Source organism: Anolis sagrei, chromosome 3 (genome assembly GCF_037176765.1).
Source record: "Anolis sagrei isolate rAnoSag1 chromosome 3, rAnoSag1.mat, whole genome shotgun sequence".
Lineage (NCBI taxonomy): Eukaryota > Metazoa > Chordata > Lepidosauria > Squamata > Dactyloidae > Anolis > Anolis sagrei.
Window position 1 is genome coordinate 265,057,445 of NC_090023.1, and position 14,172 is coordinate 265,071,616.

Here is a 14,172-nt window from a genome sequence, read left to right on the forward strand (position 1 = left end):
GATCTGCAACATCGCTCCTTTCCTTTAGGAAAAAACTAAAAACATGGATCTGGGACCAGGCATTTGGACAATCGGGCAGATAAAGAAAGAACTTTGACGATGACTAGGAAATGATTAATGGATTAGATCTATGGAACTCTGAAAGACAAAACGCTGATCACGAGAATAGTTTATATGATGTTTTATATGATGTGTTATGTACTGGTTGTTTGATTGTTTTAACTGTGATAACTGCTTTTAACTATGGTTTTGTATATTATGTGTAATTTGTATAGGCATCGAATTGTGCCTTTTCTGTAAGCCGCCCTGAGTCCTCCTTTGGGGGTTGAGAAGGGCAGGGTAAAAGCACCCGAAATAAATAAATAAATAAACCACTGCCCTACCCTGAGCCAACAGTTTTATTATTATTTATCCTTCTGACTAAATAAGATAAGCTTGCTTCTATGCGTCGCAACATCTACTGTTCTTCAAACCCTATAATTGATGACCTGCTCCAACAATAGGCAACAATAGGTGGCCAGTCTTTCTTAGATTTCTCTGTTTATTATCCTTAACAAAATGGTCCATTTGTCCATTTCTACTAGCTCATACATTCATATGTAATGAATGAATGCTTGAGTGCATGCAGAAGAACAGAAGAAAACAGGCCAAGAAGAAAATACAACATGGAGTTCACGCAAAGCATGATGTGGGTCAGACTTGGCAGTCGAAGCGAGGAGGCAGTAAGGCATAGCTGAACAACAATGAACAATAAGGTGTGCGGCCGAGCATGTAAGGAGTGTAAGGAGCATGCAGGAGGTACCCCATAAGTCATATGGCCTGGAAAGAACAGGACTTGAAAGAAAAGAACAGCATGTTTATTAAAAAGAAGAAAAATAGATGTTGGCCTATAAATGCAGGGAACCCTCCAGATTGGACTACTCACCTCCAGATTGGACTACTGCAATGCGCTCTACGTGGGGCTGCCTTTGAAGACGACTCGGAAGCTCCAACTGGTCCAACGATCAGCAGCCAGGATGCTAACTGGGACCCCTTACAGAGAGAGGTCAACCCTCCTGTTCAAGGAGCTCCACTGGCTGCCGTTTATATTCCGAGCCCAATTTAAGGTGCAGGTGCTTACCTACAAAGCCCTGAATGGTTTGGGACCAGCCTACCTGTGTGACCGCATCTCCATCTACAAACCCACGCGTTCACTTCGGTCATCTGGGGAGGCCCTGCTCGTGATCCCACCGGCGTCGCAAGCGAGCTTGGCGGGGACGCGGGACAGGGCCTTTTCCGTGGTGGCCCCCCGACTCTGGAACACCCTCCCCAAAGACCTTAGACAGGCCCCTACATTGGCTGTCTTCAGAAAGAACTTGAAGACCTGGCTTTTCCGATGCGCCTTCCCAGATTAGGAAATCTCCACTACCAAGTCCCAGAAGCACCTTACCAGAACCAATGATTGCTGCACATCACACATTGCACTTGCCCTAGAAGCCCCAAATACACCTCCTGTCACATCAGCACTTTTAATCTTTGTACCCACTCTCTGGCCCGGCCCAGTTTTATTGTGTTTTAGTGTATTGTGCCTGTGGTTTTTTTTTGCTTTATTCTGTTTTTAATTGTTTGATTTGCTTAGATTGTACTGTTGTGTTTTGTGTTGAGGCCTCGACCTGTGTAAGCTGCATCGAATCCTTCGGGAGATGCTAGCGGGGTACAAATAAAGTTTAATAATAATAATAATAACCCCAAGAACATGCACGCTTCCTGATCCGTGGCAATAGGAAATGTCCGCACCTTCTCAGAGGAAAGCTGATAATCTTCATCTGGATAAGGCCTATATGTGTGTGAGTATGTGTGAATGTATGTGTGCATGAGAGTTCTCTCTTGATATGATTCTGATACGTTTCTGTGGTGATTGTATTTCAATAAATGTTACATGAATAGTGCTAAAACCAAATTTGGTCTAAACTGCCTTAATATTCCTTGAACACTCTGCACAAAAGAACAGGAACCTCTTGGGGTTCATAACACAACAACCAATCTTCTATTGATAGGATTTCTTTTTCTTTTAGTGTGTAGAGAGGTCTTGCAGCCATGATCATCTACAGCCATACCACCTTGAACACTCCTGATATGATCTGATTTCTTTTTCCCCCCATTATTCTTCCTTTCAGCTTTCTTTTCTCTGCTTGTTTTTATCCTCAAGCAGACCACTTCTGACATCCCTTTCTCTTTGGTTAATTTTGTTGGAGTTCAGCCTGTGATTGTGTCTAATGATCAGGGTACTCTGGATGTTGGGAATGACAATGAGGTTCATGTATATGATGTTTCTATTCACAAGGTTGCTTTTTTTTATCATGTCAGGAGCGACTTGAGAAACTGCAAGTCGCTTCTGGTATGAGAGAATTGGCCGTTGCCTAGGGGACGTTGCCCAGGGGATGCCCAGATGATTTGATATTTTTATCATCCTTGTGGGAGGCTTCTCTCATGTCCCTGCATGAGGAACTGGAGCTGATAGAGGGAGCTCATCTGCCTCTCCCCGGATTCGAACCTGCGACCCATCAGTCCTCAGTCCTGCCAGCACAGGGGTTTAACCCACTGCGCCACCGGGGGCTCTGACGAGGTTGCTATTGATGCAAAGAATGACAATGGGATTTCTGTTCAAATTGTCTTTTCTGATGAGAATGTTCCTGAAGGGTTTGGGGATGATGGTGTGGTCCCTGGAAGAGGTACTGAATTGCTACTAGAGAATTCCCGTGACATTGAGCCTGTGAATAGCTCGGCACCTGGGTCAGCTGCAGAAATGAATGAGCCAGTAGATAGAAGGCATATTTTTAATCAGTACAGACAAACAACCCAATCTCTCAGGCGTTCTGCCAGGCTGAGAGAAAGATTGACAACAGAGACAAGGCTGAAACAAAACCTGTTCCTTGCCACCTGGGATAATGAGCAGATTAGGGGATAAAAGTGCCAAGTGCAGAATCTGTAGTTCAGATAAAGCATAGTTGGAAATTGACTCAAAACCTTTTTCCTGGTCCTTGGAAGTCTTGCCTTAGATAGATTCATGTGTTAAGTGTTTTTTGATTCATGATTCAAGTTTTTGAGTATAACCTTGGAAGTTTCTGTATTTGTTTTTCATGAACTCTGATGGACTAATTTCCTAGACTATTTGTTCTTGCTTATCTTTCTACCTAATTGGATCTATCTATTTTTATGGAGTGTTTTTTTTTACTGCTACTGCTTTTAAACTATCTATTTTCAATAAACTGCTTGCATTTCTATTCAGCTGTGTGTTGTTTAAAGTCAGAGGGCTTTTCTGGCCTGGAGTGCAACAAATTTGGGGATCTTTGATGAAGGTTTGGATTTCTTTATTAATCGTATCAGAAGCAAACCAAGGGTACTGGAATATGGATTAATGGACAACGAGATCGAATGCTGATTCTATTGATGAGACGTGATGGATTGTTGTTTTGCTGTATTGTTGTATTGATGTTTTGATGTTAATTAATTGATATTACTGTTTTAAATTATATTTATTTATTTATTTTATTTAGAGAGTTTCTATACCGGCCTTCTCAACCTCGACGAGGGACTCAGGTCGGTTTACAGTGCATATCAAATACAATCATATAAAACAGCAAATACAACTCATTACATATTAAAATAGTACAACTCAGTACAATAAAAACCTCATCATTACATCATTACAGTTTCCTACGCCAAATTGTCAATCCAGTCATGGTCATAATCTTATTCATAGTCGCTGTTCATCATAATTCATCACAGGGAAGGTTCTAGGTTCAGTCTTTGAATGCCGCATTCCAGAGCCATGTTTTTAACGATTTCCTGAACATCAGGAGGGAGGGGGCAGATCTAACCTCTAGTGGGAGGGAGTTCCAAAGCCGAGGAGCCACCACCGAGAAGGCCCTGTCTCTCGTCCCCACCAACCGTAATTGTGAGGGTGGTGGGACCGAGAGCAGCCCCCCCCCCCGGAAGATCTTAGTAGCCTTGATGGTTCATAGGGGAGAATCCGTTCGGACAGGTAAACTGGGCCAGAGCCGTTTATTATTAATGATTTTGTACTGTGTTGTTGATACTGGTTGTTAACCGCTCTGAGTCGTCTGATGGTTGAGAAGAACGGTATACAAGTGAAGTAAATAATAAATAAATAAATAGATAAATAAGGGTACAGTTGTAATGTATTTAAAAAAGCATAAAGTTTAAAAACTTGGCGATATATGAAATGTCCTTTGACCACTTGGGGTGCCTCTGGTGTGGCTATAAGAAGGTCCTCCATTGCTCATGGGGCAGGGCTCAGGTTGTATTGTAACAGGTGGTCTTTGGTTTGCACTTCCACACTCACATATCATGGACAAGGTTTTGATGAAATCCTGGTAAATTGTGACTACTTCATTATTCTTATATACATTCATCTAGTGCCCCACATAATGCCTAAAATGCACCAGATCCATCTGATTTTAGAAAACAAGCAGCATCAGTCATAATTAGCATTTGGCTGTGAGACCACCAATGAACACTGGGTGTTAATGATTTTATTTCAGAGGGAAAAAATGACCAAACCATTCCTGAGTATCACCAAAGAAAGTCCTTTGAATGTCATGTCATTATAAGACCACAAGTGACTTGAAGGAGTGTACACACAGTAGGACAGCATTTATCTTGTAGACCCATGTTAGTTTTTCTTCAGCAAGACTTTAAACAATTTGTTCTACACAACATCCCTGCAAAGTTGTCTCTGTGTGCATGTGTACAACATGGAATGCCTCTTTCTGGCCCAGGACTGAGAAAGGCTGGTTAAGGAAGCTTATCTAATCAAAACATAAAGTCACCACCCATATTTGAAGGAAATGAAAAGGAAGGTGACTGCATTCACTGCCATCATCAAAGCTGTTAGAGATACTGATTAAATTATTGCGCATGGATAATCATTCTTCCCTGGAATTTTAGAACAGCTCACTGCTGTTCTTGTCTTTCTTTCCTGTATCTAGATTGTTAGGATGTATAGCCACTTTGTATTGTCTAGTGAAGGACACAGAAGGGTTAACTGAAATTTTGAATTCTCTAGTTAACATCTATACTGAATGCCATTAATACCAACAGTAGGTATATCAAGATTACTGAATAAATTCTGTCGCGTGCTGGGCCTGTAACAGCTGTATTTTCTATAGGATGTATACTTTAAGCCCAAAGGGAAGCCAGGGTGCCTCAAAGAGAGGTTCTCAGGGATTTTTCTGAAGTAATGGTCTTTAGAGTCTTTAATGATACAACAAAGTCTTTATTATGGAACAAACAACAAATCTTCAATGGTTCAAACAACACTTCAAGGCTTTCTTAGTCTAGTCCTCAGTGGACTGGTACCTGACTTTAATTAACTGCACTTTCTCTGTAGGAAAAAACCATATTTAACCTCTCCCAGCTGTTTACTATCTATGCCTCATTGGTGTGGGTCCTACTACCGATTCCAAATGCGTCTGGGTATCGAGTAGCCCTACCAGCCAAGGCTTGTAGATATTTCAGATGGAGTTCCGTGGATCTGTAGTGCTGTCCTTCCTCAGAGAATTCTTTGAAACCTCAGGGTTGTTTTCCCTCTGATTGCTGTGAGGCTGAGAGGCTGTGAGCTCTCAGCCAGAGCCTTGGGACCTTTTCCCTGTAATTTCTGTTTCTGTTTCCCTGAGTGTTCTTGAGAAAATAAGCTTTTCTATAGGACGAGCTGGTCTACGTCCTATAGTTTAGCTTCCTTATGTGAGACTGCGCAAAAAATGGCTCCTTTCCCTACCAGAGCCCTGAACAAGGGGCGGAACCAAAGCTTAATTATGATGGACAGGAGGCCTGCCCTATGACTGCAAACAGATAACAGAAAGAAAATAAAATTGGAGCTCCTAATACAGTTGTACCAGCACCCCCCCAAGACAAGGTTCCGTCTCTCTCAGAAGGTGGCTATGTAGTTGGTAAACAATACATTATGGACAAGAAATGCCACTGATGAGAATTGTTACTTATGGGACAAGGGTGATCTACATCTTGCTTCTGAGATGTCTGGCAAACGTGCTCCTTATCTGAGACATGATTACTTTTTATAATATCCGTTTTTGGGTAAGGTCTCTCAAGAAGTCCTTTGCTTTATAGAATTTGTTAGTATCATATTCATTTTTGATCCATGAGATGATTTTAAAAGGATTCCAAATGTAAAAGGAGTCATTCTGGAGATGGGAGATATTTGAACCAAGAGCTTGAAGTGCCTGCTGCCTCCTTCGGGAGGCCTCTTGTTGAAATCAGTGCCTAAGATTTATTCCACTCTTGTTCAGATCATTAGCTAGGCTCACTTTCTATTTTAGATCAAAGACTATTTCATAAAAGTGGCAAACCAGCATTGTGGTGGGACTGAACAGTTCTCATTGTATGATGACATGTGTAACCCATTGCTGGTGTGCCACCTCCCCACAACAAACACGTCCCCTACTTCTTCTCCTTCCTGAGAATTGTGACTGACATGTCCACAGGGCTTTGTTTTTGGGCATCCTCAGGTCCCACAACAAAGCCCTGTGGAAACGTTAGTCACAATGCTCAGATGTCTTCGTTGATGGTGTCCATCCATCTTTTCTTTGACCATCCACATGGTTGTTGTCCTGCAATCTCCAAATGTAGTGCTGTTTGTGCAACTGATGTTGATCTCTTCTCATGACATGGCCCCTACTATTGGGCAGAAAGCCCCCCAATAGTCCCTGATCACGCCATGATCCCTTCTGAGACCTAGTGGGATGAGCCAGGATCTCCTTCTCTTCTGACATGGCAGCACAGAATTGGTGTTAGGGGCCAGGATTGGCCAGCTCCCCCAGTTGAGTTCAATTTACCTAAGAACCACTATTGGTCAAGATCCCTGAGAAGTATACATAGTGAGAGAATGGGAGAATTCATTCATGTGCTTTGAGGACATACCTGAGAACAAATTAGCTCTCTCCAAGAGTGTCACTGTAAAGATCACTTCCATTCCCAATTAACTCAGAAGTCTTTGATGAAGGTTTTATCAATCTCCTTTTGAAAGTTCCCTTGTGACTCAGGAGATTAGCCTTCTGTGCACCTTGATGTTTCTCAAGGTGCACAGTAGGAGCAGTGAGGCTGCATCTACGCTGTCCTATATACCAGGATCTGATCCCAGATATCTGCTTTTAACTGGATTATAGGAGTCTACGCTGCAAGATAATCTGGGATAAGCAGATAATCAGGAATCAGATCCTGGGATATAGGGCAGTGTAGATCCCGCCTAAGACAGAGAGCAAACAAGTATTTTTCAACAAGCCTTCTTATAAATTATAGAATCATAGAATCATAGATTTGGAAGAGACCTCATGGGCCCTCCAATCCAACCCCCTGCCCAGAAGCAGGAAAAACACATTCAAAGCATATTAACAAATACATATCTGTGCATCGTCTGTCTCAGGACTAAGCATGACGTGTTGAGAGACATGTCATTCAGACTGCACTCAAACTGGAAGAAATTGCTATGGAATCCTGTCACTTGAAGTTCGGTGAAGGCCTAGCCCTATTTGGCAGAGAAGTCTAAAGAGCTGGTAAAACTGCAACTCCCACGGTTCTATAGCATTAAGTTATGGCAGTTAAAGTGGTGCCAAACTACATTATTTTTGCAGAGTAGCTCCACCCTTAATTTCCACTCATGCCACCTTCCTCTTTTTCTTTTGTGTCATGGTTTAATTAGGTTGTTTTGTTGTTCTTTTCCTTGTAAAACTCCATGTACAATTATGGTGCTGTGCAAACAAGTGATCAATCATCATCATCATCAAACACTTTGATGTGTTTTAGTGATAAGGATCCCAGTTAGAACGCCAGTGCGAATTGTAAGAAACAAATAGGACAAATGCAATTTGGAAATAGTTCTTGATCATTATTAGCTTACTGGTATTATAGTGATAGCCTTCTTATTGGTTATTTCCTGTTGATAACATCGTTTTTGCAAGAGTGTTGTATAAGTTTAGTTGCCTGTTAGACTCTGAGCTGCCATGTCAACCTCTGGCACCACATCTTTCTAAATAAACTATTGCTTCTGTTTATTTTTGTTCTATGCCCTCAATTTGTTTCTGAATTATGACAACTGTAGTGTTTATTGTAGGGTTTTCTTAGCCAGATTTGTTTAGAGAGGGTTTACAATTGCTTACCCCTTAGACTAAGAGAGTGTGACTTGCCTAAACAGGTTTCCACGGCTGAGCAGGGATTTGAACCCAATCTCCCACAATCCTAGTCCAATAGTAAGACCTTGGCATCGCACTCTCTCTCCACATATTTAACCTGGAAAGGATTTTGTCACTAACAGACTCCATGACCAACTAGCACCATAATGCCATATCATACCCCAACCCAATACATATACTGATTAAATATTGGAAATGAATGAATTCTCCTGGGAAAAGAATTCTGTTCCTTAGTGTAACATTTCACAGTTGATAAACAAATCCTTACAGACAGGGAAGTGACATGCGTCAAGGAGCACTGTCTTCAGGGGGAGTGTGACCCCGTCCAACACAAGCTGTTATCTCACACCCTGATCTGCCTTCCGCCTGACCAGGAGAACCTCTGTTTTGTCTGGATTTACTTTCAACTTGTTAGCCCTCATCTAGTACATCAGTAATGACAGGCACTGGTTTAGGGCCGGATGGCATCCTTGGCTTTTGGTGGAAAAGAGTAAGAAAGTTGGGTGTCATCTGCATAAATTTGACACCAAACACAAAATCTCCAGATGATCTCTCCCAGCAGTTTCATATAAATGCTAAACAGCATGGGAGACAAAATTGAACCCCGAGGGACCTCACTGGCCATTAGCCAGGAAGTCAAACAGGATTCCACCAGCACCACCATCTGGGTCTGGTCCTCCATGAAAGACCAGATCCAGTGTGAAACAGTGCCTCCTAATCCCATCCCGGAGAGATGATCCAGAAAGATACCATTACTGATAGTATTGAAAGCCATGGTTGATGGTATTGGAATTAACTATCTGAGGCTTATCTTCAACCTGGTAAGTTCTTTTTCTGTCCTGGCCCTTTTGGTTTAGCATATGCTTGCCAGGCATAGATCCTCTTATCCACAGTCCTAGCTAAATTTCCCTGCAATGGGAGCAGAAGCAGATATTTGCAATACTTTGTCATATGAGCCTCAGTCCCATTGAGTTTTTCTGTCAAATAGGACCAGTTGGATTTACCTACCAGTATATGTTGTATCATCATTCAAAAATGGATTTTAGGAATCTTGGATGGTGCATCACTATTTCCCAAGTGTTGTCAATTTACTACTTTATGTAGTAGGCTTGCTGAAATGGGAAAGGACATTCCCCATTGCATAAGGGGCCATTTAACAGGTGCATTGTCAAATACACAATAAGTTATACAAGTCACACACTCTCAGCCTCAGAGGAATGAAAGGGGAAACCTCCTCTGATTGAATTCTGCCAAGACCCCCCCCCCCCAATAGATTAGCCTAAGAGTTGCCATAAACCAATTAACAACTTGAACCAGAAATCATTCTGGATTAATGGCTAGGGAATTTACATGTGATCTCTTATTTAGAATGTTTCCTGGATGCCAAATGGTAATGGTGGACAGGAGTACATTTCATACACTTCTGCTAACATGTTAACGGTAACCTTTCATACAAAACATGCTCCGTAGATTGGTAAACCATGTTTTATTACAATTTTGTTACTCATAGCTACATTGAAATATAGTTGGGGACATTCAGTTGATTCCAAAATGTAATTGCCAAGACCTTAAAATCATAGAATCAAAGAGTTGGAAGAGACCTCATGGGCCATCCAGTCCAACCCTATTCTGCCAAGAAGCAGGAATATTACATTCAAATCACCCCTGACAGATGGCCATCCAGCCTCTGTTTAAAAGCTTTCAAAGAAGGAGTCTCCACCACACTCCGGGGCAGAGAGTTCCACTGCTGAACGGTTCTCACAGTCAGGAAGTTCTTCCTCATGTTCAGATGGAATCTCTTCTCTTGTAGTTTGAAGCCATTGTTCCGCGTCCTAGTCTCCAAGGAAGCAGAAAACAAACTTGCTCCCTCCTCCCTATGGCTTCCTCTCACATATTTATACATGGCTATCATATTTCCTCTCAGCCTTTTCTTCTTCAGGCTAAACATACCCAGCTCCTTAAGCCGCTCCTCATAGGGCTTGTTCTCCAGACCCTTGATCATTTTAGTCACCCTCCTCTGGACACATTCCAGCTTGTTAATATCTCTCTTGAATTGTGGTGCCCAGAATTGGACACAATATTCCAGGTGTGGTCTAACCAAGGCAGAATAGAGGGGGAGGGGGGCATGACTTCCCTAGATCTAGACACTATGCTCCTATTGATGCAGGCCAAAATCCCATTGGCTTTTTTTGCCGCCACATCACATTGTTGGCTCATGTTTAACTTGTTGTCCACGAGGACTCCAAGATCTTTTTCACACGTACTGTTCTCGAGCCAGGCGTCCCCCATTCTGTATCTTTGCATTTCATTTTTTCTGCCAAAGTGGAGTATCTTGCATTTGTCCCTGTTGAACTTCATTTTGTTAGTTTTGACCCATCTCTCTAATCTGTCAAGATCGCTCTCTAATCTGTCAAGATCTTAATTAGAATTTAGCAATAAAAACCATGAAGTTTCTCTCAGATATATGATATTATTTTTAAAAAGAAAGCAAATAAAAAGAATCTTAACACGTAAAAACATCTCAGTAAAACAGTTAAACAATTTGGTGGTATTTTATAGGATTAGGACCAATATCCTACATCAATATTTGATTTTTTTGATAATTAGGAAACCTGTTAGTGTAGATATACCACACAAGCATGGTGTCTTGCCAAGTAATTTTGCTTTGAAGGTTTACACACACACTATATTAAATATTAATAAAAGATCTGCTGGATTGCATTGGCAATACTGCTAAAAACCAGTCTTAAAAGGAATAATTTATCCCCTGAGGCTGCCAAGACAGCCTCCGTGAAGTCTGAACTTCAGGTGAGATGCTTGTGAAACTCTAAAAATTAATTTTCCATGTGTACAGAGCTGGGTTCCTCACAGTCAGGTCTACACACATGTGATTTGTCTTTGAAAATGTGTTAAGGCAAAGTTCTCTTTCCCACAAATGTTCCATTTTGGATTCTGTGGACAATAATTGACATGTGATAATGAAACATTCTTTTTCCAACAAGGATTCTGCTTTAGGCAGATAGACAACAATCAACACTCACTTGGCTCTGCTCCTTACAATCAGAAGACTTGCTTACAGAAAGATATACACTCACCCTGACAAATAAACAGAAGGACACACAGACTCCATCTATACTGCTATATAAAATCCAGATTATCTGCCTTGAACTGTATTAAATGGCAGTGTAGATTCACACAATCCAATTCAAAACGGATAATCTGTATTATTTGCTTTGAAAATCTGGATTATATAGTAGCGTAGATCCAGCCTCAGTGTGATAGAGATGGTGATGGAGTCAAGAGAAAGAGTTCTATCAGGTTTATATAGGGAGATTCAGGCCCCTTCTACACTGCCATATAATCCACATTATCTGCTTTGAACTGGATTATACGAGTCTACGAGGAGGAGGACTAGCACAATCAGCACTTTATGGCTGATACGGTTTATTTTACATTACAACTGATGCTTATTTATTTATTTATTTATTTATTTATTTGGCAGTTTTGTATACCGGTCTTCTCACCTCCGTTCGAGGGACTCAGGCCGGTTTCCAACATCAATATTACAGACAGTCATTAAAACATCATATTCTAAATCACACTAAAACCCTAAAATAGCAAAATACAATCATATAATTACAGTGGTCAGTCGTCATCAAAAATCATTATTCGTCATCATCTATCCATATCACAGGATCATGGCTCATTCGTCAAATGCCAATCCCCAAAGCCAAGTTTTCACCTGTTTCCTGAACGTTAAGATAGAAGGGGCAGTTCTGATCTCCAGTGGAAGGGAGTTCCAGAGTCGAGGGCCACCACCGAGAAGGCCCTGTCTCTCGTCCCCACCAGCCGCGCCTGTGAGGCCGGTGGGATCGAGAGCAGGGCCCCTCCAGACGATCTTAGCAATCTTGATGGTTCATAGGGGAGGATATGTTTGGCACCTATGCAATTTGATTGTCTCAATGGCTTAGGGCATATGCTTTTGTGCAATTACGTTTTATTGGTATAATTCTGTTTTCCTTTGCATTTGTATTTCTTATTATTTTAAATTAAATTCTTGTATTGTAACAAGTCTGTTAATGTGTATTTTTCATCTTTGATATTGTGTGATTTAATGGTGGCATCGAATGTTTACCTTTGTACATGTATGTAAACCACCCTGAGTCCCTCTGGGGAGAGAAGGAGGTCTAGAAATAAAGTATTATTATTATATTATTACACTGCCATATAATCCAGTTCAAAGCAGATAATCTGGCTTTTATATGGCAGTGTAGAAGGGGCCACAGATGCCTGGAGTCCCAGACTAGAAAAAAAATGTGGGAAGGTGATGATGATGCCACTCAGGAACTCTCCGGAGGCGAGATGTTGCTTTTGTAGCTCCCTGGAGTAGGAGTCACGGAAGTGTCATGTATGAGGCAGGGCTCCATGTTTAACAGGGTGTGTATTCCATTTTAGAGATGGGAAAATATTTCGCATTCTTCATGTCCCAGAAAAATTATACCAAAATTTCAGTAAAAGTACTGTTAGAAAAGCCATTTTAAAACAATTATATTATAAAGTTAAGAACATCATAATTCATTAAAAGATTACATACAAACATCAAAAACAGCTCTGTACAGCACTGAAAGTCAACCCCAGTCAGTTTCAAAGGGTGTATCTTCACAGTAGAATTAATACGGTTTGACACCGTTTCAACTGCTATAGCTCAATGCTAAGGAATCCTGAGAATTTCATGACTTCATTACATGGGGTATGTGAAGTGTTTGGGATAGTTGGTTTTCCCTTAAGCTTCACAAAGCCCGGTTTGGAAATTAAATTGATGATTTACCTACCCCATCACAACCTCCTTCTCTGCTTTCTTTAGGATTCACCTGTTTGACTTGCCATCACACAATTTCCTCTCCATTTTCTTTCTCTCTTTTTTAAAAAACTTCTGTCTTTTTAATCACAGGAGTTCATTTCACAGCCCAAAAAACTCACAACATATATAGAGGGGTTATTCTTATGTTTCAGAATACGTGAAAAGTGGGAAATGAAGCTTTAGCTCTCTTATGCTTCTCTCTGTTAGCCTTTTGATAGGCAAAACAAAAGCCTGACAGCAGGGGTTTCAAAAAGGCAATTGAAGTAAGAGCTCAAAAGGACTTTTATGAGAAGGGAGATAACACGAAGAGGGGGAATGTTGAAAGAGGGAGCTCAGAGACAATCACAGGCTTTTTCTCCTGAATGTTTTGAATATTTTTATGTTTGCTATACCCCCTCAGTCCCAAAATAGTAATGGCAGAAGACAAGAATCAATATTGCCCATCTTGACTTCTCCCTCCATAGTGATGTCATCGTTATGTTTACAAACGGGCGAGGAAGAATGTTTTAATTTGCTGATGAAAGAAGAGCAAAGATTGAGCTAATCTATTACTCCTAATGAGGGAGTTTCACAATTGCTCCCTTTTGTTCCCCATATTGACAACTCTAGGATTTAGCCTTGCGTTCAGATAGCCATGGCAAACATCTTCTGCCAATGTAAACAGTGAAATGTTTCGGTCAACTGTCTTCCTTTACTTTTTCAGGTGACACATACAGGATTTAACCACCTTCCCTAATTGCAGCCTCATCCCTAAAACAAGGAGTGACATTTGTAATCCATAATTGGCAGTGGCGCAAGTGTTGTTGCTTACATTCTTCATCTAGGATTATAAAAGACAACTCCTTGCCTCTAAGGAGAGGAAAAGCACACTGCACTTAACTGATCTGAGGATATTGGAAAGACTCCAAGAGAGAGAAAGAAAAGGCAGGAGGATGGTGGGCCTCTGGATATCTTTACTTGCTCTCCTGGTGGGTCTTCTGATTCAGTCCTATCTGAAACTGCTGATGAACCGTAGAATGTTTCCACCTGGACCCCTTCCTCTACCTCTCATTGGAACCCTGTGGTACACTGGCATCCGATTTTCTACAGATACTCTCACAAAGG

At 41.2% G+C, this 14,172-nt stretch overlaps 1 protein-coding gene across 1 annotated transcript in view; it reads left to right on the forward strand.

Annotated features, from left to right (window-relative positions):
• The first annotated feature begins 13,938 nt into the window (after nucleotides 1–13,938).
• The window catches only part of LOC132770413 (cytochrome P450 2J2-like), a 40,361-nt gene continuing 40,127 nt past the window's right edge, over nucleotides 13,939–14,172 (forward strand). The window contains exon 1 of the mRNA XM_067466103.1: nucleotides 13,939–14,171. Within this exon, the coding sequence (XP_067322204.1) occupies nucleotides 14,001–14,171 (171 nt within the window). The 5' untranslated portion in view covers nucleotides 13,939–14,000. The remainder of the gene's footprint in view (nucleotide 14,172) is intronic.